Source organism: Mixophyes fleayi, chromosome 8 (genome assembly GCF_038048845.1).
Source record: "Mixophyes fleayi isolate aMixFle1 chromosome 8, aMixFle1.hap1, whole genome shotgun sequence".
Taxonomy (NCBI): Eukaryota; Metazoa; Chordata; class Amphibia; order Anura; family Limnodynastidae; genus Mixophyes; species Mixophyes fleayi.
The window spans coordinates 49,158,602-49,183,406 of NC_134409.1; the positions used below are offsets into that span (position 1 = coordinate 49,158,602).

General features: G+C 39.9%; 2 protein-coding genes across 8 annotated transcripts in view; one reads left to right on the plus strand and one right to left on the minus strand.

Annotated features, from left to right (window-relative positions):
* On the minus strand, positions 1–20,051 carry EXTL2 (exostosin like glycosyltransferase 2). Of its 7 annotated transcripts, none has more exons than XM_075182553.1 (5): positions 19,839–20,051; positions 4,371–4,423; positions 3,725–4,134; positions 2,809–2,879; positions 1–1,112 (listed from the first exon to the last, which is right to left on the minus strand). In XM_075182553.1, exons 2-5 carry the CDS (start codon positions 4,373–4,375, stop codon positions 621–623), a joined length of 978 nt encoding a protein of 325 aa, XP_075038654.1. In that variant the 5' UTR covers positions 4,376–4,423; positions 19,839–20,051; the 3' UTR covers positions 1–620. The 7 variants fall into 7 exon arrangements, with proteins under 7 accessions (XP_075038654.1, XP_075038651.1, XP_075038648.1 ...); XM_075182550.1 differs by having other exon boundaries at positions 3,725–4,137; XM_075182547.1 differs by having other exon boundaries at positions 3,725–4,137; positions 4,358–4,423.
* Positions 19,976–24,805, plus strand: part of SLC30A7 (solute carrier family 30 member 7) — a 27,890-nt gene continuing 23,060 nt past the window's right edge. Inside the window, exons 1-2 of the mRNA XM_075182545.1 lie at positions 19,976–20,318; positions 20,799–20,900. Coding sequence (XP_075038646.1) covers positions 20,239–20,318; positions 20,799–20,900 — 182 coding nt within the window. The 5' untranslated portion in view covers positions 19,976–20,238. The remainder of the gene's footprint in view (positions 20,319–20,798; positions 20,901–24,805) is intronic.

Below are 24,805 nucleotides of genomic sequence, written 5' to 3' on the forward strand. Positions count from 1 at the left end.
CACTGTTCATATGTTTGTATTTATATTTTACATGGATAGAGCTTTTTTAAAGAAAGTGCTCTTATTCATTGAATGAAAAAATAGGGACATTAGGCATAAGCCAACCATGTAAGTGTATTTACTGGTACAAAAGGTATAAGTTAGATACAATCTGCTAGAGTATATCTAACCAACGGATCCATAATATCTCATATTGCATAAAAAAAAAAAAAAAGCAAGAAAATCGTCAACAAAAAAAGATCCTTTAATACCCTTCCCCACAATGTTCAAATTGGTTCTAAGAAATTACAGATAAGTAAAAAGCTATACAAAAATACATTTATTTTTTTACTTCATTTTAAAACAAAAATCCTCTGTAAAGAGAATCCAACAATCTAAATCTAGATTTGAATAGTTTAAGAAACTGTGCTTTTCTCACACAGAACAATTAGTAGCCCAAAGGTAAAATGCATACATAAACATATGCATTAATTCATACATATATAAAAAACATTTTCTGTCCTTTATATAAATATGTATTTCAATGTAAAACACAAATTTGTTTTAAACATGATGCACTCTACAAAATATTATGAACTTGTCTTTTATATGATATTTGGACAGAATCCATTTTTTAGGATCTAGAGCTTAGATTTGTGGTTGGCATAGTTTGGAAAACCAAACTGTGAGATCATCATACTGGAATATGTCAGAGGCATCTGTCCATAAATTTCAGTCAGCTTGTTGAGACAGTACGACCTCTGTAGTAGATGCTCTGCCCGATGCCACATTCCTGTGTAGCCACTTCCTGCATCCTTCTCAATATTCCTCATGTCTACGGGTTTTACCAGCACACCAGATGCTCTCCCTGTATAATTTGCCACCAAGAAGTTCATTGTAATATCATCACAATTCTGTGTCTTGTCTATCATGTCATGGATTGAGGTTGGCAGTTCCTGGAAGAGCCGCAGGTAATGCTGGTGAAAAAATGCAGCCCCAATGAGTATCATTGAATACTGGTCACCATGCCCAGTGTTAGGAGCCTGCAATTCAAAGCTGCCATAGCTGAATATACCCGAAGGTGAGACAACATGCTTCCTGGGTACAAAACCCACAATTTGACTTGGAAATTGCTGTAATTAAAAAAAAAAACCATAACTTCAAAATATCTATCACATACTACCACAATACATAACATGCAAACAAACTATGTTGACTTCCCATACAGCTTTCTATACAAAACACTGTGCTATAATAATCTAATGGCCAGGACCAAGCTCTAATGGCTGATTTGCAATAAACAGAGTTCTTCACTCTGCCGGGTAAGTGGGCACAACTGTAAACGTCCTGATGTTCAAACAGGTGGTGCAGCAGCAGACATCTGTAGCCAGTGGGTGTATGGAATTTAGAAGATAAGCTGACATTGTTCAAAACAGATTGAGGAATGGCTAAGGGTGATTAGAAAAGATTACATGAACTATTTAAATGCTGCTATGATTTTTAAGTGATCACCTCTATCAAAGAATTTAGTTAGCCATGATGAGTTACCAAACTGGACAATTGGCAAGATCCCTTCTGACTAATGTTGGGTACACACTAAAAGTTTTTCAGCCAACTATTGGGTCAATCAAGCGATAAATGACCGTTCGGTTCAATATTGCATTAGTGTGTATACTTAAACAATGAACGATAGTCATTCCAAGGTACTGATCATCATGTCATTTGACTGTTCAGCAGAACTATAAATCTTGTTCCAATGTTGTTCCAATCCTGCAGTGTGTATGCACTCACGATCAGGATCTCCATAGAGTTTACAGAGTCATGGTCTTTTCAGCCAATGGTTATGACAGTTGAAGAGAGGGTAAATCTTTTAAAACATGTATAGGGGGTACGCATAAATGGTAATGCTGATCTTGACATTTTTTTTTTTTTTCAGTTGTTGCTACAATCGTTGTAGAAAACACATTGGTCAGAAAACTCTGTAGTGTATACCCAAACTAAAGCTAGGTACACACTACAGAACTTTAACTGTGCCACACAATAATAAATAACCGTTAGGTCTGATATTGCATTAGTGTGTATGCTTCTACAATCATTTTTTATCACACCAACGCACATCGTATGGTTTCATTTGATTTTATAACCGGACTAAAACCTCTATATATGATGGAACAATGTTAGGCAAATTTTGAAGTGTGTTTGCATGCATGATCACAGTGTAGGCAGAATTTCATTGAGTGTACAGAGTCATGATCTTTTCAGACGATGGTTATGACAGTTGAAGAGCACAGATGTGCAGGTAAATCATGTAAAATCGTGCAAGTGTGTACACATGAATCAGCATGCTGATCGGGACTGTCAGTCATTGGTAAAATAGTTAACGATATAGCATAGGGAGAATTTTTCTGCAGTGTGTACCCACCTTTACACTGTAAGCTGGAAGATAACCGCAAGTACACACAATAAGATATATTGATCATCTTTAAACAGCATTTTCCATCACGTTCTATAATAGTCGGATTGATTTCAATTAGATTACCATTAAGTATTGCCCTCATTTTGTGGTAGCACACACTGCAAAATTGGACGAACTGTCCAATATCACTGGCAATATAGATTGAAGGAGCCATCATGCAAACTTTTAATTTGTCTTTATTCCCATTAGTTTTCTCCTTAAGAACAAGAAGATATTACTAAACTCCATGGCAGTTGCAGGAATAAAAACTGGCACGCTAGCCATTCTGGTTAATTACCGGCATAATATTCAAGTCACAAGATTAATGATGTTGGCTGTAGACTTATGGTTGAAACAAGATCTATTAAAATTACCTGCCAGATTGAGAAAGCAAAGGAGATATCATGTGCACTAACGAGCGTGTCATCATCCATCATTAGTACAGCTGTAAAATACAAATTTATGTGAAGCATTTAATACAGTGAGCTGTTTACGTTATTACTTTCAGAGCACAGTGTAAAGAGGCTTATTATACTTACATGTAATTTAAATGTGATTAAACCTCTTTGGAGGTTAATAAAAAGGCCCCTCTGGGTGCCTCGCGGTTAGCATTGAATAGAGGCATCTTGATATCATTAACAAACTTACTTAAGCTGACCATCTAAATGGACATTTTGTAGGCCAAGTTAGTGAATTTAGACAAAGTTTGTCAAATTGGTCTATTTTTGTTTTTTTCTGCCAGAAACAATAGTTGGTCAACTATCACAATATATACATTTGTGTGGTTATCATCAGACTGCTGTAAATGGACATAAATTTAGTCATTTGGCAATCAGACCAGAAGACCATACAACATGTGGACAGTTTGAGATAGAATGTTGAGACAAAATGTGTTTTCTTTCTGATTTAAAACACCCTATGCCAAGTTCATAGTAAAGTCAAGAATCTATTTATTGCAGTAGGTGCAGAATACTGTGCTCCTTTCTTTAGTACCGTATCTGGCCAGTAAGAGGCAATGCAGGACTCTTCAAATGGCTATTTACTGAACATCTATAATGTGCAATTCCTATGTGTCTTTATTAATGTAATATTGGAGTGTAAAAGGTGAAAACTGTTTAACATCTCCTCTCCCATCCAAAAACCCTGCATTTGACTAAGCAGATTCTACAGCAGAAAACAAAAAAAATGTATAGAAATAAAACCTTTAATAGGTAACAAATGTCATTATGTACCATAGTTTCTAGAGAACTAGAAGCTTGAGTAATGCACAATATTATTCATAACACTCACCCTGGGTTTCTATTTCTTTAAAGCTCTGCAGTCTGTTCCTCATGAGGTTAACACTTTGTTTCTTGAAGTAGACAGGCACAGGATGGGGCCCATGGCTTTCCCATAATTCCTGTGGTGTGTCCTGTCCCACATTATTCCATACTACAATCACGCAGTGAAGCTGTGTCATGGCCTGGTAATGGTTCAACATTTTGAGCAACAAATCAGTCCTGTTATATGTTTGCATAATAAGAGTGAAGGAGCTTAGGTGAGAAGAAGTGGGGACCGTTATTCTCCGTCGGACACCCAATATAGGATCTTCGTGGGCAGCAGGGAGAAAAGCAGCAAGGGCACCAAGGAGGAAGAGGAGAAAAATAAGGAAAGCACAGGACGCACGGAGCATCTTCATCCTAAACATTTTTCCCAAAACTCTGCTTAAAAGATAGGAAATTATAGTTAGATTCAGAAAACATCAAAACTATAGTCAGATGCACGCTGTTTTAGTTGTGTGTTCAGAAGAAAAAAAACCAAGATCAGATAACTCATTAAAATGTTTCAGTCATACTGTATTTTTAGGGCTAGTGCCTTCTGTAAGGATATCCCTTCCTTGGCCCTAATTTATGCAAAGTGTTTCGCACAATTAGTGGCATATACCTTATAGTCATACCTCATCTACGTGAAAACGTTCCTCTTCAAGTAGAAGATCTCATTGAGACGTTGCTAGAAAATAAGACAAAAACTTATGATGTAGGATTCCAGGTACCAGAATGACAATGTCACCACAAATGTACAGCTCTTAGGGTTCATTAAAAACTGATAAAAGGCCCATTAAGCCTGAAATACTTGTATAAAAAAAAAAAAGCTTCTTTGGCCATCCATATTATATATACACATACGTGAAGGATTTAGGAGCTTATAAAGAACTGAAGATACATGAGATAAAGTGATAACTAGGGAAGCTTTCTTCTTTCCAGGTAGACTCACGTGTAATGAAGTACATTGTAGTCAGCCTCTCTCAGTGCTATGTGGCCGAGAGTAGACAACAATAACATGTAAATACCATGTCAAACATTTGAAGTTATGTCCAAGTATGGGGACTTTACATCAGTAATAACGTTGAAAAAGACAGGTACATAGATTTTAAACCTTTCATAAACGCTATAAGCATTTTAATCCAGAAGGCGGAAAAAAAAAAAAAAAAGTTGTCAATCCAGCCTCACGGGGAAAAATCTAATATTAGCCTGACCCAACAAATAGCATATATGGCCTGCATCAGCCACCCCCACAATTCTATAATAAATCTTATCCACCCATACAGTAAAGAACACAAATTGATGATCCTTTGACTTCTATAAAGTCCTTGGAATTAAAAATTTGTACTGACCTTAAGCATATTTAAACATGTTAATTAGGTCACCACCTTTTTCACAGTAAACAAATCTGGTTTTTCTCACCTCTTTTTAAGTTAACTCTTACATTACCTTAATTAATGAGGTTGCTGGCCTTTGAACCTGTCCTACTTCTCTTAAAGTGTGGTGCCAAAATCTGTACAACATATTCAACATGTAGTCTAGCTAGTGACTTATACAATAGTAATACTAAATTTGCATCACATGTATTTCTACTACTTTTTATGCAACTCAGGATTTTATTTGGCTTGCAAGCCACAGCCTGGCACAATGTGCTGCTACTCTTCTGCCAAACAGTATTCTTAAATTACTTTTTATCTCAGTTCTTCACAGATGTTTTACATTTAATGACTAAATAGCATAGTTACTACTATAGCATAGATGGGAGGTCTCGTAGGAACATCACACAACGCGTCTCTGCAGGATGTTCGTTCATTTTTGAGCAATGTTTTCTAAACTGTAATTGGCAGAAGTGGGATTGAAACACATCATGTGAAGTTCCTATGGGACCTGACAGCTAACTGTATCAGCGCCATTGTCTTCGATCCTTCTATAAGTTCTCTTCCCTTGTACATATTTTTTATTACTAGACCTACTACTTTTGGACCAGATGAGAGCTGGCGGTCTTTGGGTCTTGTCCATACACCTAGGTGCACTTGTAGGCTGAAGAAACGCCTCAAGACCAGAGTGTAGACGTACACCATGCGGAAAAACAAAGACATTTTGCTGTGCACATTAAGTGCATGTAATAAATGAGGTCCGATATGTGGTCATAGGTTCACTGTAAAGAAAATGTAGGATCCAGCATAGTATTCACTGTGCAGTGTCATAAAATATTGGTGTAAAAGATGTAAAAAAAGATGAAGTGATTATCAGGTGGAGAAAAGCCAAGCTCTTATAGTGTATTTTAATGTGTCCTGTCTGTGAGCTGAAAATATGAACTTCGTGTTTGCAGATTGCTTTAACAGCTTAGCAGTGGCTGAACCAAAATTGAATTTCAGTATTTTCAAGATTGGTTCAACCAAAAGGTTGGCTATTTCTACTTGTAAGTACTGTACAGTTACAGCAGTGTATAATTGTGTCTAAATAGATTATACTGTAGCTAGGGTATATTTTATTGTTTAGTCATTATAAAAATGATTATATTTTCTTTTCCATTTTATATTACATTTTATTCAGTTTTCCAATAAATCCTTTTGAGGTCGATGAATGACCCGTTGTGTTTCTGAATTCTCATCGATAGTTATTATAATTGCGAGTGTCTAGAAATCATTAAGGGCTTGTTTGCAGATACCTGCTGGGAAAATTGTTTATAACACTTGAAAATGAATACACATTTTTATATGTCTTTTAGGGATGCATAAAACACAAAACAGTGTTAGTCAGACATGTAATAAGCAGGTGAATCAAAATGCATTCCGGATATGTCTTTTAATTTTTGTATAGGACGCAGGGTGTCCTGGATGGGCCTAGGTAAGAGAGTACAGTGGAGAATACAGGATTTGGATATCTGTTATAGATTTAATAAGGTTATAAACTTTCTTTCAGTAGCATTTTATTTTCGGACAGGACTGCAAGATATGCAGCAGTGTACCTTGTTGGCCGCACAGCCTCCAACATATAGGTTTGAGGAGATTGAGACGTTAGCATGGATACGGGTTGGGACCCAATACCACCTGTAGGAAAGTTTAAATTAATTTTCTTTTATCCTTACGGACATTGAGATTTTGGCCAGATTGGACTTAATTTTGGTCCACTCTTTGGGGGTCAAGAAATTCTCTGCATCCCTCTCAAATGTCACTTCACACATACAAATCGTTTTGTAGTTGGTTATGGAGCAAAATTAATTGATACAGCATTGAGATTAAGGCCCTAGAAGAGGGATTGTTGCAACAAAGAGACTCTAGCAGGGAACAATGATCAGTTGACACAGAGATTGACAATGAGAATTTTACTGTAGAGACAAGGTTCACTTCTTTAGTCTGCTGTCGTAGCTCAATCCATAATAAGGAATACGGGGAATGCAACTGTAACAGATCAGCTTCTATGCAAGTCCATAATCTTTGACATAGTGGGGAGTGCCAGAGAATGCACTGGGCTAAGTATATTGCCTGATAAGGTTAGGAACTCCCAGTCCAATGAGCCTGATTTTTAAGTAAGATGCGTACGGATTATGGGTTTTCGACCTGTCCAGATAAATTTAGAAAGGTATTGCTGGAGATTCTTAAGTATATGAGTGGGATATAAATAGGGAGCATTTGGCATAGGAATGACAGTCTAGGGAGGGCGTTCATTTTAATAGCTGCAATGTGCCCCAACCAACAGAGGATGAGCTGGCTCCACTGCGCCATATCAGACTTTATAGATTCTATGAGTTTGGAGAAGTTGGCAGTATATAACTGATCATATGATTTGGTTAATCCCAGATATTTGAGCTTTTGGCTTTGCTAGCAAAAGTTGTAATACAATGTCAAGGTCTGAAGAATATCAGGGGTATATTCAAGTCCAGAATCTCGGATTTAACTGCATTCATTTTAGTGAAGAGGGCAGGATAGAAGGCTTCATGTCAATATTCATGGTGAATTACATCAGTGAATGTACCTCCCCTCTAGAACCTCTTGGAGGGAAAAAGTAAAAAGTTGGTACGTATGCATTTATATGGGCACAGAGAGCCCTAAATAGTGTATGACATCAGTTTCTATTTTAAGAAGAGGAAAAAAAAAAAAAAAAAAAGGTACAATGCTATTTTACAGAGAAGAAAGAATTTCACTGCATAAAGATAATGGGAGTTGGCAAGTAAATACAGCTGTGGTAAAAATCAGTTACAACAATGTAGCGCATGATTAACTAACCAAAGCAGTATAAACCATCTGCAGATTAGTAAAGACTGCAAAATGTGAAAATGATCACACCCATAGTGCCCCCATGTGTTTGGTTTTGGGCATTATTATTATACATTTGTAAAATACATAAGCATCATTCCTTCATAGCAATACATACTTGTAATGAAATGATGAAAATGTTGTATAAGCTGGAACACGCTCTAGTATACCAGACCACAGGATGCTACATAAAACTTATTAACTTACAACCCAGCTTATCTATAGTAAGGATCAAGAGAGAGAAGATGATTGAGATAAAAGCTGTAATTTGTCACTATCACTATATATAACTAGGCAACAAAAATAATGCAGAGGTTAACTCAATTTAATTTTCTTTAACATAACCATGTTTCTCGCAACATTCCCCATACTACAACAAATTAGGCCACGCCCCTGATCTATCTATAATTATGATACTATGGAAATGCTAATAGATCAAGGTTTCTTGTACATGGAGAAATCTAAACCACACTATACTGTGGAGTTTGGCCTAAAATGACCATTAAATTAAGGTTGTCTGCAGTAAAGCCTGTAGAAATTGGGGACAAACACAGTAAACTAATAAACAAACTGTGTAAAACAGACAAAGAGGTGAGAAGGCCCTGCTCGCAAGCTTACAATCCATACACCTTTATTATAAACATTTCAAGCTTCCTAATGCCTCAAGGGGTTGCTAACCCGAAACATTGCCGATTGTTTATTTCATGCTCCCTATAACAAAGATGTATTTCTTCCACCTTATCTGTTGTGCTGCTACCATTTACATCATCACGCTGGTGATGTGGGATCTGAGAGTATTCCATCACCAACAATATAACATTTCTTTTGAATGATGTATAATTCCTACAACTTGATGCTTGTAGAGACTCTATCCCACCCCTAGCATCCCTTTTGTGGTAGCCACAGGTCTGGCAACACTGATATCAGGTGAAAGGAGAACTGGCAGATACAACTCATCAAAGCTGTAAAGAAGCCAAGACAAAAGCATGTTAAAAAAAGGAAAAGCAGTCGATCTGGCCCATGGCCTTATCTGTGTGGAGTTTGTATGTTCTCCCTGTGTTTGCGTGGGTTTCCTCCGGGTGCTCCGGTTTCCTCCCACACTCCAAAAACATACTAGTAGGTTAATTGGTTGCTATCAAAAACGGACCCTAGTCTATCCTTCTCTGTCTGTCTCACTCTCTGTCTCTCTGTCTGTCTGTCTGTCTGTCTGTGTCTATATTAGGGAATTTAGACTGTAAGCTCCAATGGGGCAGGGACTGATGTGAATGAGTTCTGTGTACAGCGCTGCAGAATTAGTGGCGCTATATAAATAGATGATGATGATCTGGGACATACTTGCCTACTCTCCAGGAATGTCTGGGTGGGGCTCACGAATTTCGCACATATACTTTCATCTTATATGAAGCAGACACATGCGCAGTCAGCCGTTACATTTGGTAAAGTGATCTGCCAGATATAAAGATGACAGTCGCTGGTCTCTGTATTAGCTCATAAACACTACATCTTGCATGACGCGGACACTTGCATCGTCTGGTCCTGCCAAACACACCGCTCTCCTGGTCCTTAGTCTCACATTATGTCCCTCCACTTGCCCTTGTCACACATTACGACTCTAACTCCCCTTGTCACATATGACACAATGAGGCAGGGTGGGGGTTATATGATACAAGAGGAAAATGGTGGGAGGACATACGTGACAAGCAGAGATTGGGAAAGGCGTATGTGACATACACCCTTCCTACTCTCACCTTGTCGCATATGCTCCCCTATAAATCTCCCTGTATCACATATACCTCCAGCCTCTCCCTTCATACCCCCACAGGATGCTGCAGTGGCCAGTGGAGGAGGGCTCAGGTCTTCTTTCTAGCTGCTAATACCACAGAGTGTATTGCAGCCAAGTGACCCCTCCACCACTGGATACTGAAACAGGTTAAGAGCTGCTGCAGAGTCCTGTACGGGAGAGACTCACACATGTATGCCTATCCTCCCACTGCACATAGCACATCAGTTCTAACAGTTGGGGGAACTCAGATAAGGTGGCAGTATGGAGCCTTAAATGTGCCCAGTCTTACACCAACCACACTACATAGCTGAACCATTTTTTGCTCCAGCTTCACTCATTCCACAAATTGCAAATTTAGAAATACAGGAGGTATATTTACTAAGCAGTGGTGAGTCAAAAATCTGAATGACCATTGCAGTTCTTCTTTTAATATATCAAGGGGTTAAAGCTGGAGAAATTTAAGATTTCTCCTGTCTTAATCTGTTGAATGCTGGTCATTGCACTCCCCTAGACTTCTATGGGGGCTGCAATGTGACCCAAGTTAACAAGCGGTAAAAAGTCTTGCTTGCCAATGAGCCCTAGCATGATAAACTCCAGCGGCAGCACACTTTGTATAGCCGAGGTATGATTCTTACTGCCTGCCACCAATGATAAATACACCCCATGGTGCGGAATGGCGAATTAAAAAGGGCAGATTGTACAACTGCAAGGTGAAGGGAGAAGTCAACATGAGTAAAACACAGATTACGCATCCCAAACAGTGACTGCACTCCCAAAACATTTTCTAAAAGCAGATACTGATGGGGTCTGCTTGATGGGAGACATGTTATAGCGGGTCACTGGTGATGATAGTGGATGTTGATGGGTGTATTAAGACATTAAAATTACAGTGGAGCACTAGACACACCCCTTCAGCTGTCGCTGCCTAGAAAAAAACTTGTGGTGCTCCTTCAAAACTTTGCTCTGAAGCCCACTACTTTCTACCTACGCACTTGCCTGGTATGGTACATATGACCTCACACTCTCAACATCTATGTTTAGGATGTATATTGAGCGCAACATCCTACTTGGATGAGATTTTCAGTCACAAACTTACATTTTTGTTTAACATTTGCTTAAAATGTACTTTGTCCAAAAATTGCAGGTGTACAGTCTGGAGCAACTAGACACATATACTGGTTTTCAATTCCACAGAATTTCAACTTTCAGAAAATGTGTGGAAATGAAAGTATGTGATGGTGTTGAAAAAGGCCAGTAAAGCTCAGCAGTGAAAGGGTTAAAAAAAATGAAACTTTAATACGAGTTGTAAAGTGTTGCAGCATTTGTGCTAAAATAAGTCATGGTTGGGAGATAATTGTCCCGGAACGGTCGGAGGGGCTCTCCACAGCCATGTAACATTGTGGAGATATCTCACACCCCATAGAGACGATCAGGTAAAGTCACAATGTTGGGGTACCAGAATACCCGGAAATGTAGGCAGCCACAATTGAATACCCCCCCCCCCCCCTTATAATTTATTTCTGCAAAGCTGGTGCAAAACTTGAATTTCAGTTTGTCATTAAATGATTTCTTATCCCTCAAAAAAAAGAATTTCTTTTTGTGTTTAGAAACTCCACTGATTTAAAATGCATTAAACCATTTGTAGTTTTGTACAATAAGTTGAGTCATGTGCTAATTAGAGCCAGCAGTGTGTGCACGTGAGTTACATATACAGAAGCACATGAGGGCATTACACACACACAATCAAAATATTTTACATTTAGTAGTGTGTATATATATATATATATCATACATTCATAATATATACCTTACCACAATTTTCTAAAAATTTCCATCATTTTCTTACCTTGTGTGCAAGTTGTCAGGAGCATATGGTCAAGATGCATAGCAGACCTATTCCTTTGTGGCAGTAGACAACAGACAGACAGTCTCGAGTTAGATTTTGAACAAAAATCACTGAGCTACTGCACCAATTTCCTGTTTCAGCAGCATTCCCAGAATGCTCTGCTCTTTGTCCATGCACTCCTAGGACTCTGCTCAGATTACAATCTCAGCAGGTCTCCTTCTTAATGCAAAACAGACAAAGTGTGTGCGCACACACAGCAATCCCCGTGGATAGAGTGTTGTCAAATTTTGACTTAGACTCGCTGAACTCCTCATATAAAATGTTACTTTCATTTGTGGGAACCTCCCAATAGAAAAGAAACAGTTAATACACATCTAGCACTGCCAGACTACGCTGGTATCAGCAAAATCAGGTGAGCAAAAACCATGTGGTGCCCCTGAAGATGGAGATATCAGCACTAGAAAGAAATACAAGTGCCAGCATGCCCTGATATCCAGGGCCTGCTGGGACCTGTAGTGCACCATGGATTTTTATTTTATTTTTTTAAATAAAAATACACAATTAAAAAGACAAAAATCTAAATAAACACGCTCAAACAAAGACACCCCCACATATCCCCCTTTAACAAATATATTTCCTCACCTAATTTCAGAGTGGCAGGCTGGTATTCTTTTTATCTCCACCAGTTGTACAGAAAACAAAGAACAAACATAATTTTATACTGGTTAACCTGTTCTGTTAAAAGCCACACTGCAAATTAGTTATACCTGGGTTTTTGTATATATTTATTATCTGGTGAACTGATTTATATCAACATAACAGAATGGTCTTGCTTCCTTCCTTTTCTAACATGTGGTGAACAAATAAATATTTATATTATCAACTATAAACAACAAACAAACCTTGGAGTCATAAACATAAGTAAGCATAATTTCAATGTAAAACTGCAATGATTAGTCACCTATAGACCAGCAATTGGGTGCAGCACAAGAATAGAATGAGAATTCAGAATCAACATGTTGATCTCTGGCAGTGTTTCTCAAACCCAGTGTTTAGGACCCCTAACAGTGCATCTTTTCCAGGTGACAAGGGAAATTATACTAGCTGTGGATCTATTACAATGTGTCAGTCAGTAATGAATACACCTGTGTTAAGCAAGGCAATATGGAAAACATGCACTGTTAGGGGTCTTGAGGACTAGGTTTAAGAAACGCTGATCTATGGGACTGTTTGCAGTTTTCGTTTCCTTGAGGAGACCTAGAGCTCCATTCATCATATAAATTTACGATATTATTAAACAAATTTTGTAAAGTTATTATTAACAGGTGACATTAATTGATTTTTTTTTTCCTGTGCGTTGTTTTGGGACTTTATATTTCACATTGGTATTGGATGAATCCTGCAGTGTATTGTCTGTTAGAGCAGGGAGTACCTAGACCCGTACTCACCAACAGATGTATCTTCAAATCTAGTCAAATATGGAGGTCTATATGCTCTCCTTACAGGCATTTTTAAAAAAAAATTACTTGAGTGGTGTTACAATATCTTTACTTCTTGACCAACCCCTTGCAGATTGTAAATAATGAGTTCAATAAATCAAGACACGTCATAAACAGCCCCAGCTATATTTAAGATTTTGCGACCCATGCCGGAATTAAAATCACCAGATAAAACAAAGGAGTAAACTGTATAGGCTTCACTGCAGAAGATCAACTTGGAGTGAGAAACAAATTGTGTGCACTCCACGGTTACTGCTTTTACCTTATGCTGAGATCTCGCATGAGAATGGTTTGTGTTCATGCTACACAGGGCATGGCCATGTTTCACTGTGGAGTGCCCAGTATTTCCGAACTGCGGGGCCTCTGCTTCCCTATCAACACTACACGTGGCATTGAAAGGGCAGTAGTCAGCGGGAATTATCTCCCAACTGTCCCTGAGAAAAGTCCTGATCCTCGGGACAGTTGGAAGGCATGATCAGGGGCAGGCTGCCTGGAAAATTTTAGAAATGATGGCGATAATTAGCTTAGCATTCTATAAGGACCATTTTAAAGGAAAAAATAATACAGATGGCCCAGTACCCATCCCAAGGTAGACCAGCACATGGGGGGACTGTGGGGGTAGCACCTCTGCCTAGCCAGCCCCTGTGTATGATTAAGTAGCGATTAGCATTTACCTTGACTTCTAAGGACTGATTGCACCCCAACTGCGCCAGGAAAATACCCTCAACTACATTATGAAACAGCCCCTTTACTTTGGAAACAAGCACTCGGGAATGCAGAGTTTTATTAGGTTGGCGCCCCACATACACTCATCCGTTTGTCAAAAACATAGCAAAGGAATAATTAATCTGATCAGATTACCTTTCTCTACTGCATGTTGTCCACTGCCTATGCTCTTTGCACTGCCTGAACTCGCAAACATGAATGCTCAGGTGTGCGGAATGGTTTATGCACTGCTATCCAACTGTTAGTGCATCGATTTTGATTAAGTAGCTACTCATGCCATAGTTGAAATTTGCAGTCATTTGATCTGCAGTTGCTTGCCTGTTTTTCAGACCTGATACATCTGCCAATAGACACATTAGACAAATTACTTTTTTTTTTTTTTTTAATCAAACCAAAATATTGTGATAATACACCCAGAATTATAAATAAAACCAATTTTTCAAGTCAAAATTGTGTTAGATTTAGGGCTAGATTTATTAAGCTGCGGGTTTGAAAAAGTGGGGATGTTGCCTATAGCAACCAATCAGATTCTAGCTGTCATTCTGTAGAAAGTACTAAATAGATGAAAGCTAGAATCTGATTGGTTGCTATAGGCAACATCCCCCCTTTTTAAAACCCGCAGCTTAGTAAATCTAGCCCTTGAAGTAGGTGATAATTTAGACTAGGGAACGGCAACCCCCACGTCTGGCATGCAAACCACTTTTATTATTATTACCATTTATTCATATAGCGCCACTAATTCTGCAGCGCTGTACAGAGAACTCAATCACATCAGTCTAAACTCCCTAACACACACACACACACACACACACACACACACACGGATCAATTTGTTAGCAGCCAATTAAACCTACTAGTATGTTTCTGGAGTGTGGGAGGAAACAGAGTACCCGGAGAAAACCCACGCAAACACGGGGAGAACATGAAAACTCCTCACAGATAAGGCCATGGTCGGGAATTGAACTCATGACCCCAGTGCTGTAAGGCAGAAGTGCTAACCACTTAGCCACTGTGCTGCCCTGGCACGGTGATGGTCCGAGCATGTCTCATAAAAAGCTTGCGCAGCAGCTCAATTTAATTTATTTTCAGGTGCTTTAGTGAAGCAGCTCCCAGGTTCCGTTGTGGGATAACATGTATTGGGGGCACAACTATGAGGGATAACATGAACTTAAACTGGGGGGCACAACAATGAGGGATTACATGAACTGGGGGCACAACTATGAGGGATAACATGTACTGTGGGGAAAAAGGGCAAAACTACGAGGAATTACATATACTGGGGGCACAACTATGAGGGATAAAGTACTGGATGTACTATGAGGGATTACATGAACAGGGGGCATGATATATCTAATATATAAATGCTTAGTGGCGTCTGTGTGTGGAAAAAAAAAAAACCAAGTTGCAGCGCCATCTGCTGGGCAGAGTTATACACTGACCTACTAAATTCTTAGTGTGTGTGGGAAAAAAAATTCAAAAAGGGCTGAAATTTGGTAGGGCTCAAACTCATTTTCGTGAGGTAATTTTACCTCATGAACACACATGTGTAGAGGCGTGCGTTAGTGTGTGTGTGTGTGGAAAAAACTATTTTCTCAGAAAGGGCTCATCCAATTGACCTGAAATTTGGTATACTGACATTATTTGACAAAAAAATTAGAATAGTCAAGTCGGTTAACTTCCATCATCCCCCCTTCCCCCCGTGGGAGGGGTAGTAAAGGCTAAATTTACGAGTTGAGGGGTCAAACTCATTTTCGTGAGGTAATTTTACCTCATGAACACACATTAAAAAGGCCACTTGCGTCGGGAACTAACGCTCTTCCCGTGAGGAGGCCTGGGCTAGGTCCAAATGCATGACAAGAACCTTTTTAAGACCTTAAGTAGCTTGATTTGACTAGAATGCATGAGTATCATGCACGGGTTAACTTGTATATATATATATATATAATATAAATGTCTAGTGGCATGTGTTAGTCTGTCTGTGTGTGTGTGTGGAAAAAATAAAACCAAGCTGCAGCGCCACCTGCTGGGCGGAGTTATACACTGACCTACTAAATTCTTAGTGTGTGTGGGGGAAAAAAATTCAGAAAGTGCTGAAATTTGGTATACTAAGATGTTTTCAATTTGTTAATTTAATTTGTTAATTGTTAAAAGTGTTTATAAAGATTTAAACAAAATATATATATATTTCTTGAAGGAGAAGTAACAGTTGGGAGTGGTTGGTGGTTGCCGGGGGTGACAGTGGGGAGTGGTTGGTGGTTGAGGCCTGGGCTATGGCCCAAATGCATGACAAGAACCTTTTTAACACCTTAAGTAGCTTGATTTGACTAGAATGCATGAGTATCATGCACGGGTTAACTTATATATATATATATATATACACATACACACACATACATAAATATACACATAAACAGTGGTGGAGGAATTGACGGTATGAAAAATTTAAATGAATAGAATTTGATAGTTTTCCATTCAAAGCCGTACAAGCAGTGGCGATGTGGCATGCCCCTGTATACAAGAACAATTTGACATTCAAGTTACATTCCTGCCTATTACAATGCACATTGTAATGGACCTTATCCTGTAAATGAACCATTTATTTTTGCAGTTTCCCTGCTACCAACTAAACAATATAATATGGTATGACCTGGAACACTAATAAAATGTCTCACACTGTGTGGCACTATCCTGTGGAAGGTTCTAAAAGGAATTACAGCATCAGTCTGCTAAAAGGAATGCCAATTGACTATAACGATAGCAAATTAAACTATTATGTATATTACTAGAAAAATCTTACACCTGTGAATTATATCTTACACACACTAATTGCAATGATGCTTTGTCATATTCTATGGGGGGTATTCAATTGTCGGCGGGATTGCCGAAAATCCTGCGAGCCGCGCACGATTACCAATATTACGATAATCGCGCGTGGAAAAAGCGTTAATACGGTAATTTACTCGCTGGTTTTCAGCTCGCAGCTCTGAAATCCAGCGAGAGATTACCGTATTAACGGTAATATTTTTTGAGCGTGGGATTTGAATATGCCCCTATATGTGGATCTACCTATTTCTCCCCTCATATTATGACAGTTGTGTTGTGGGTACAGGTTTGGGGAAGCGCATATGCAAAGGAATTAGCATATCTACCAACAGTCCCGATTTAAGCGGGACAGTCCTGATTTGTGGGCTTTGTCACAATCAGTAGGAAAGTTGGTAAATATTGTCTTTTAACTGCTGTTCTGTATTGCAGAGCAGAGGTGAAAGGGGTGCAGTGGACATGACAATGAAGGTGTTTGGACAGAAAGACAGTAACCTTGCTCTTCAAAGGCACTTGCCACACCCCCATCCTGCGATGGCCATGCCCTCTGTCTTGTTGCCACCTACCCAAATGTTGGGAGGTATGATTTGGTGTGTGGGGTTAAAGTATCTGAGAGAAACAGGGGTCTTTTTATGCATACTTACCCAGGGCCGTCTCTTCCATTGGGCACAATGGGCAGGTGCCCAGGGGGCCCTGTCAGAGGCAGCGCTAAAAAAAAATCCTGCAAAAAAAAAAGAAAATACTTACCTTGCAGTCAGCTGGCGATCCGGCTCCCTCCCTGGTCTCCTCCTCTGTTCGCAGTGCATGTCAGGCGTGAAGTCAGCAGGCTCGCCCGACGTGCATTGCGGAGCGCAGCACGGAGGAGTCCCTTGCTGCCTGCTGATTAAAGTTGTTTTTTCGTGCTGCAGAGACTTGGAAGAAGAGTGTAGAGGATCGCCTCGGAGAATAAGGTAAATTAAGGTGTTTTTTTTTAATTATTTCAAGGGATGCTGACGGCTGACCAGTATGTGAGTGTGTAAAAAAAATTATATATATATATATATACACAAGTTAACCCGTGCATGATACTCATGCATTCTAGTCAAATCAAGCTACTTAAGGTCTTAAAAAGGTTCTTGTCATGCATTTGGACCTAGCCCAGGCCTCCTCAGGGGAAGAGCGTTAGTTCCCGAAGCAAGTGGCCTTTTTAATGTGTGTTCATGAGGTAAAATTACCTCACGAAAATGAGTTTGACCCCTCAACTCGTAAATTTAGCCTTTACTACCCCTCCCACGGGGGGAAGGGGGGATGATGGAAGTTAACTGACTTGACTATTCTAAATTTTTTTTGTCAAATAATGTCAGTATACCAAATTTCAGGTCAATTGGATGAGCCCTTTCTGAGAAAATAGTTTTTTCCACACACACACACACACACACACACACGCCTCTACACATGTGTGTTCATGAGGTAAAATTACCTCACGAAAATGAGTTTGAGCCCTACCAAATTTCAGCCCTTTTTGATTTTTTTTTCCCACACACACTAAGAATTTAGTAGGTCAGTGTATAACTCTGCCCAGCAGGTGGCGCTGCAACTTATTGTTTTTTTTTCCACACACAGACGCCACTAAGCATTTATATATTAGATATGTAACCCCCTGTCACTGTGTGTAGTGTGGGGTGCAAAGGGTACACAGTGCACCTCCTTCTCAAGCCCTGGCTAGCTGATGGGCATGGGTGTAAATGATCAGGGGGTCCCTGCACATGCAGGTGTTTCTTTGTAGTTAGTGGGACACAGGTAATGTCACTTTGGTGCAGTGTAATAGAAGTCACAATAATTTGGGCGCCAGACCATCTCTATAACAAACTCAACTCTTTATTTACACTCTTCCTCCAGCACGATAATCATAATGGTTGCAGCAATAAAGAAATATATGTACAGCTCCTTACTCTCTCCAGCACAGTTCTTAATGAGCAATACGAATATGGTTGCAAATATATCTCATTACTCCTCCTGCACAGTTCTTAATGTTATCCAGATGTTATGTAACATAAATCATTGGTCTCTCTTACACTCCATACTCACTGCAGATACCCTTTCTGCAGGGGCACATGCATGGATGCTAATAGGCAGGCAGCCTCTCCTCCATGCAGCTCTGACACACTCTGTGTACCTCTCAACTGCAGCTCACCCCTCCTCTGCGGGGATGATGTCTCCTGTGCTCTGACACGTCACTCTGTGTACTCTCAGCCTCAGGATCTGACACTACAGCTACCAGGCCTCTTGTAGCAGCCCTCACTCCAGGGCCTCTTCCATGCAAAGTGTCCCCCTCTCTCTTGGGTTCTCTATAGTGGCATGGAGTTCTCCCCCTCATCCAGTGCACACATTCCTTGCCCTGGCTCAGTCACCACGCTCAGACTTCCAGGGAATGCTGGGGGAGCCTGGGAGCTTCCACCCCAGGTCCCCAGCTACAACTCTCCTCTTGTGTCTCCCTTCTCAGTTCCTATCCCCCCTTAATGACAGCCCCTCCTTCCTCTCACTTAGTCTCACAGGCTGGGCTGGGTTATCACCATGGTAACCAGTTTATGTAACTCTTCAGAAACTTCTATCTTACCCTCTAGGTGACCCCTCCTCTATTCACTGAGGTAAAGGTTTAACTAAAACACCACTAGGGGGTGTTACATTTATATCATTTTTTTTTTATATATATATATATATATATATATATATGTATATATATATATATATATATATATATATATATATATATATATATATATATATAGGGGCCCCGGTGCACTGCTTTGCACGGGTGCCCATAATGTTGTTAAGAGGGCCCTGTACTTACCCACTCTTAAAACCTGTGCAGGAGGGTGCATGGTGATGATTATGAAAATAGTGTCATTAAGCCCCACCTCCACCAACACTGGGAGAATGCCTACTCTTCCAGGAAGGCAAGTATGTTTTTATGAGGCATGCAACTTTTTACTCACATTTCTGGAATCATATTGCATATAAAACAGCTATCATTCCATTGCAAACAGTTTCATTCCACATGTAAAACATGACAAAGTTTCTTAGCAATAAGTGTATGGAATATATAATCTATAGATGTAAACCTGATATGCATAAAAGTTTAAATTGTTATCATTATAGTCAATAGCCATTCCTTTCATTCCGTTTAGTACCTTCCCTGGCCAGTCACACGCGATGACGTCACCAAGCCGAGTCACAGAGCCGCCATTTTTGAGCCTGGCACTTTCATCTCCACGCCTCTCTGTAAGGCTCCGTCAGCGTTGCTATATGTGGTGACCATGCCACGGAAGTCAGCACAACGCTCAGTGTTGTGATTGGTTTCCAAGTGCCTGTGTGTCAAGCCACCCGCAACTCCCCCGGAAGGAGGAAGCGGCCCGGAGCTCAGCACGGTTTGTAAAGCAGAAAACCCATCAGGCTACCGGGCGGCTAAACAGAAGAGAGCTGATCGCTCCGGTGCTTGTCAGCGGCAGGTGCTGGGATACCTTGAAGATTTGGGTGTGTTAGGTCACCGGGTGTAGCAGTGATCGGGTGTTCCCAGCAGCGGGTGTCAGGATGTTGCCGCTGTCTATTAAGGACGATGAGTACAAGCCGCCCAAGTTCAACCTGCTGCGGAAAGTGTCCGGCTGGATCAGGTAGGTGTACACGTGGCACTGCGTCCTGTATGTGCACTGTATGTCTTCTCCACACACACCTATGGTGTATGCCGGTATTGTTATGCACTGTTAAATACAATAACATGCTGTGTCTTGACCTGCTTGGAATTCTCAGTATCAGTTTAATTCATGAATAACATTAAAGTATTTTATGATTTATAAGGACTTAAATTCGCTCTATGTGAGATCTAGTACATTACATTTTTCAGCACCAGTGATCTGGGAAGCCTTATTTTGAGACTAGTTACATTGGTTTACTGTAACTCATCTTGTGGATGCTTGTTACACAATATTCTTAAATGTAGACTTGTTGATATTATAATTATTATTACTACTACCCAGGAATCACTTTTTGCAAGGCAATCATTAGATGACAGTGTTTATTTTGAAGCGCTCATTGATGTTTCTGCCACAACTCCTCATTTCATCAGTATCTAACTTTATCTTTTTCTCCCTCAGGTCAATCTTCTCAGACTCTACATCCAGGAATCTATTCTGCTTCCTCTGTTTGAATTTGTCCTTTGCATTTGTAGAACTTTTTTATGGGATATGGAGCAACAGGTAATACACAATATACATGCTAATTTCTTCCAAGCATATAATCTACTGTGTTCTTCCTCTCCTCCATCACTGCTCTTGACTTTTCCACCTACTTCAAAGACAAAATTGAATCTATTCACAATGATATGTTCTAATCAGACTTGCTTCTCCCCCACTTGTTCTCTCTCTCACTTACTTTGCCACCCATGGCTCCTACCTTCCTGTAACTGTGCCTGAGATTCTCTCCCTTCTCTCCTCCTCTTCTACATTCTGTCCTCTTGACCCTGTTCTCTCTCTCCCAATGCCTGTTGTCACCTTGTTCACCTCTTTAACCTCTCTCCACTGGTATATTCTCCTCGGCCTTCAAGCATTCTGTCATCTCTCTAATTCGCAAGAATCTCTGTCTCTGTCTCTCTCTCTGTCTCCCTCCCTCCCATTGAAACTGCCCTCACTAAAGTAACAAACAACTTGCTTTTAGCTAAGTCCAAAGGTCACTTCTCCCTTCTTATACACCTCTCTGCTGCTTTTGACAGCTTTGATCGTTCTCTTCTCCTCACCACCCTTCACTCCCTAGGTTTTTGCGAAACAGCTCTGTCCTGGTTTTCCTCCTACCTCTATCCGCTCTTTTAGCATGTCTGCTTCCAATTCTTCCACCCGCTTTCTTTTTCTATTGGAGTCCCCAATAGTCTGTCCTTGGCCCTCTGCGCTTCTTTCTCTACACCACCTCTCTCGGTGAACTAATTCAATCATTTGGTCTCCAATATCTCTGCCGATGCCATGTAAATCTATCTTTCCTCCCCTGACCTTACTCCAACCCTCCTAACCCAGTCATTTAGCAGTCACTGCTGTAACTATCTGAATGTCACAGAGCTTCCTGACACTCAGCATCTCCAAATCTGAGCTCATCATCTTTCCTCCTGCCAATGTTGCTATCTCTACCAATATCTTCATCTTGCTTAACATCACTGTTTCTCCTGTCATCCAAGCCCGCTGCCTTGGAGCACCCATGACTCGGCCCTCAGCTTTACCTCTCATATATAGCCCCTCACCAAATTCTGCCACTTTCTACTCTGTAACATTACGAAAATCCGTCCCTTCCTCTCTTTGGAAGCAACCAATATCCTGGTCCATTCACTCATTATTTCTCATCTCGACTATTGCAAACCCCTTCTAACTGTCCTTCCTGACTCACTTGTCTGACCTTCAATCCATACAGAATGCTGCAGCTAGGCTCGTCGTCCTCTCCAACTGCAACTGTTCCGCTACTCTTCTACGTAAATCCCTTTATTGGCTCCCTATCCATTTCAGAATACAGTTTAAGCTCCTTACCCTCACTTACAAAGCCCTTACCAACACTTCTCCCTCTTACATCTCTGACCTTGTCTTGAGGTACATACCTGGTCATTCCGCTCTTCCTCTGACCTCCACATCACTTCACCTCTCATTACCTCCTCCAAGACTTCTGTTGTTCTGCCCCCATTATTTGAAACTCTCTACCCTGTCTCACTAATCTCTCCCCCCAACCTTCAGTCCTTCAAACGCTCACTCAAAACTCACATTTTCAAGCTCTCCTATCCTCCCACCTCATGACCATCACAACCCATCCCTCTAGAATGTAAGCTCTCACAGGCAGGGTCCTCTCTGCCTATTGTTCCATGTCTGTCTACTATCTGACTCCCTCGTACGTCCTGTCATGTCTTTACTTACACTCATCTGTGCTATTCATGTGTATTTTCCTCATCTATTTGATACTTGCTTCTGTATCTGGCGTACGGAAGCTGGCGCCTTATAAATAATACAGTGGCAATAATTATCACTTATATAGTGCTGACATAGTATGCAGTTTGTGCAATCAGGGAATGTTTATCAATTCACACCACTCTGCCCCCAGTGGATTTTACAATCTAATTTGCCTACCACAAACCACAGGGGCTGGTTAAGTCAAAAGCTAATTAATGTGATATTCTGTTATTTCTGGATATAATATTTAATGTATGACCATTATTCCCTGAAGCCCAATTCCGTACCAGTCCTTATTCATAGAGTGCAACTTTAGTTGCTTAAAAAAAAAAAAAAGCGGGTAGTTACTACGTTTTCCCTTACTTTGTGGTTAAGGTTGCCATAACACTCACATGTTGTGCTGGTTTCATTAAGAGATGCTCTACAAAAAATTAATGTGTGTGTGTGTGTTAATGCAGTCAAAACCATGCAGTTGTAAAATTGCCACACACATAAACAGGCCCCAGTAAACCATTTGCTTGGCCAGTGCATAGATCAGGCAACTCTTGTCAAAATTGTCCATTAATGCAATTGCCTGGTCTGTGTCAACAATTGCTTTTGTTTGCCAAGTAGCTGCGCCGAAACTTGAGCTAAATATAAATGGTAGAGGTGCCTCTTGGGTCATCAGGATCACCTGAGCTGCGCTGTGTGACCCAACACATGTGCAGCCGCAGATCAGGTTGTTTGGCAGTTGTGCCGATAGAACAGATTACAAAATTTTTGGCCAGTGCAGGAAATGCTTATAATGTATGTGTATTGTCATGTTGCAATACTATACAAGAAGCTTTTTATCCTAACTACCTGTTTGACAGGTTGACCTTCAAAACATAATCCGTGTCCTTGATAAAAAGATAATTATACACATTATATATAAGAAGTCTCTAATTTAAACCAGGCGTTCCCTGAGACTGGATTATGTTTTTTGGTGTGTTCGTTTTTTTTTTTATTATTATTTATTGTTATTATATAGTCTGACATTGAAACATACACCTTTTTAATGTCTCCAAAAGTACGTATGCAACCGTTGCAGGAAGATATTTAATATTGGCTTTTTCTGTTGTTTCTTTCCGCTGGACATCAATCTCCTAAAAGAGGACAACAGTTTACACTCAAGCATCATATTCCAAGTTTTATTTTATAGTTTGCATACACTTGTGTAGGCACTCAGTTTATAAGTTACCTGTGTTGTAGAGTCTAGTGCAGTGATGGCTAACCTGTGACACTCCAGGTGTTGTGAAACTACAAGCCCCAGCATGCTTTGCCAGTAGATAATTAGCTGATGGCTGGCAAAGCATGCTGGGACTTGTAGTTTTAACACCTGGAGTGTCACAGGTTAGCCATCACTGGTCTAGTGCATACAGAGTGCTGCCCAGACTTCCCCCTTCTCGTCCTATATAATGTGCTATATATGATGGCAAAGTATATGTATGGTGTAATGAGGAAGATGGCTCCGTGCTTAGGATATGTGCATTTTGCTGCATTCGTGAGATCATTGGCGGTTATTATGTCACTAACCTCAGCTTGTTTATTTTGTATGAAATGCAATCAATGCAGAATGCTTTGTTGTGAAAACGATTAGATCACAAGTTAAATGCTCATTGACTATTGATTAATATGACCAATGTTGGTAGTTTTAATATAACTAGTGTCTAGTGGTGGCTCAAATGATTCAATGGATATCAATGGACTAAAATCAATCTCAATTTATTACTTAATAATAAAACCATATAATATACAATACTAACTAAAATCTTACCACATATATCTGTTAATGTGGGCAAATTCCATTTCAATGCATTATTATATATACACACAACCCACTCTAATAGTGTGATCCCATTATATGTCTAACTGATATAGCAAGTGATGTTGTATGTAAGGCCAATAAAGTCCAATACTGTCACGTTCTCCAATGTTCCATATAGATAAACCAGTGTTTATATATTACCCATTTCAGGGTTGCTCGATCTCCGTTTCCTGAACAGTCTTCATCAGCAATATAAAGTAATAAAAAAAAAAATAAAAAAAAAAGCTCCCTCTTGTTTCAATAAAGCCCCATCATAATGGACCGAGCATTGCAATTTTTTCCTTAAAATTCTAAATTCTGGTTAAATTTCTATTTTCACAATTTGCACGTCCCTGATAGT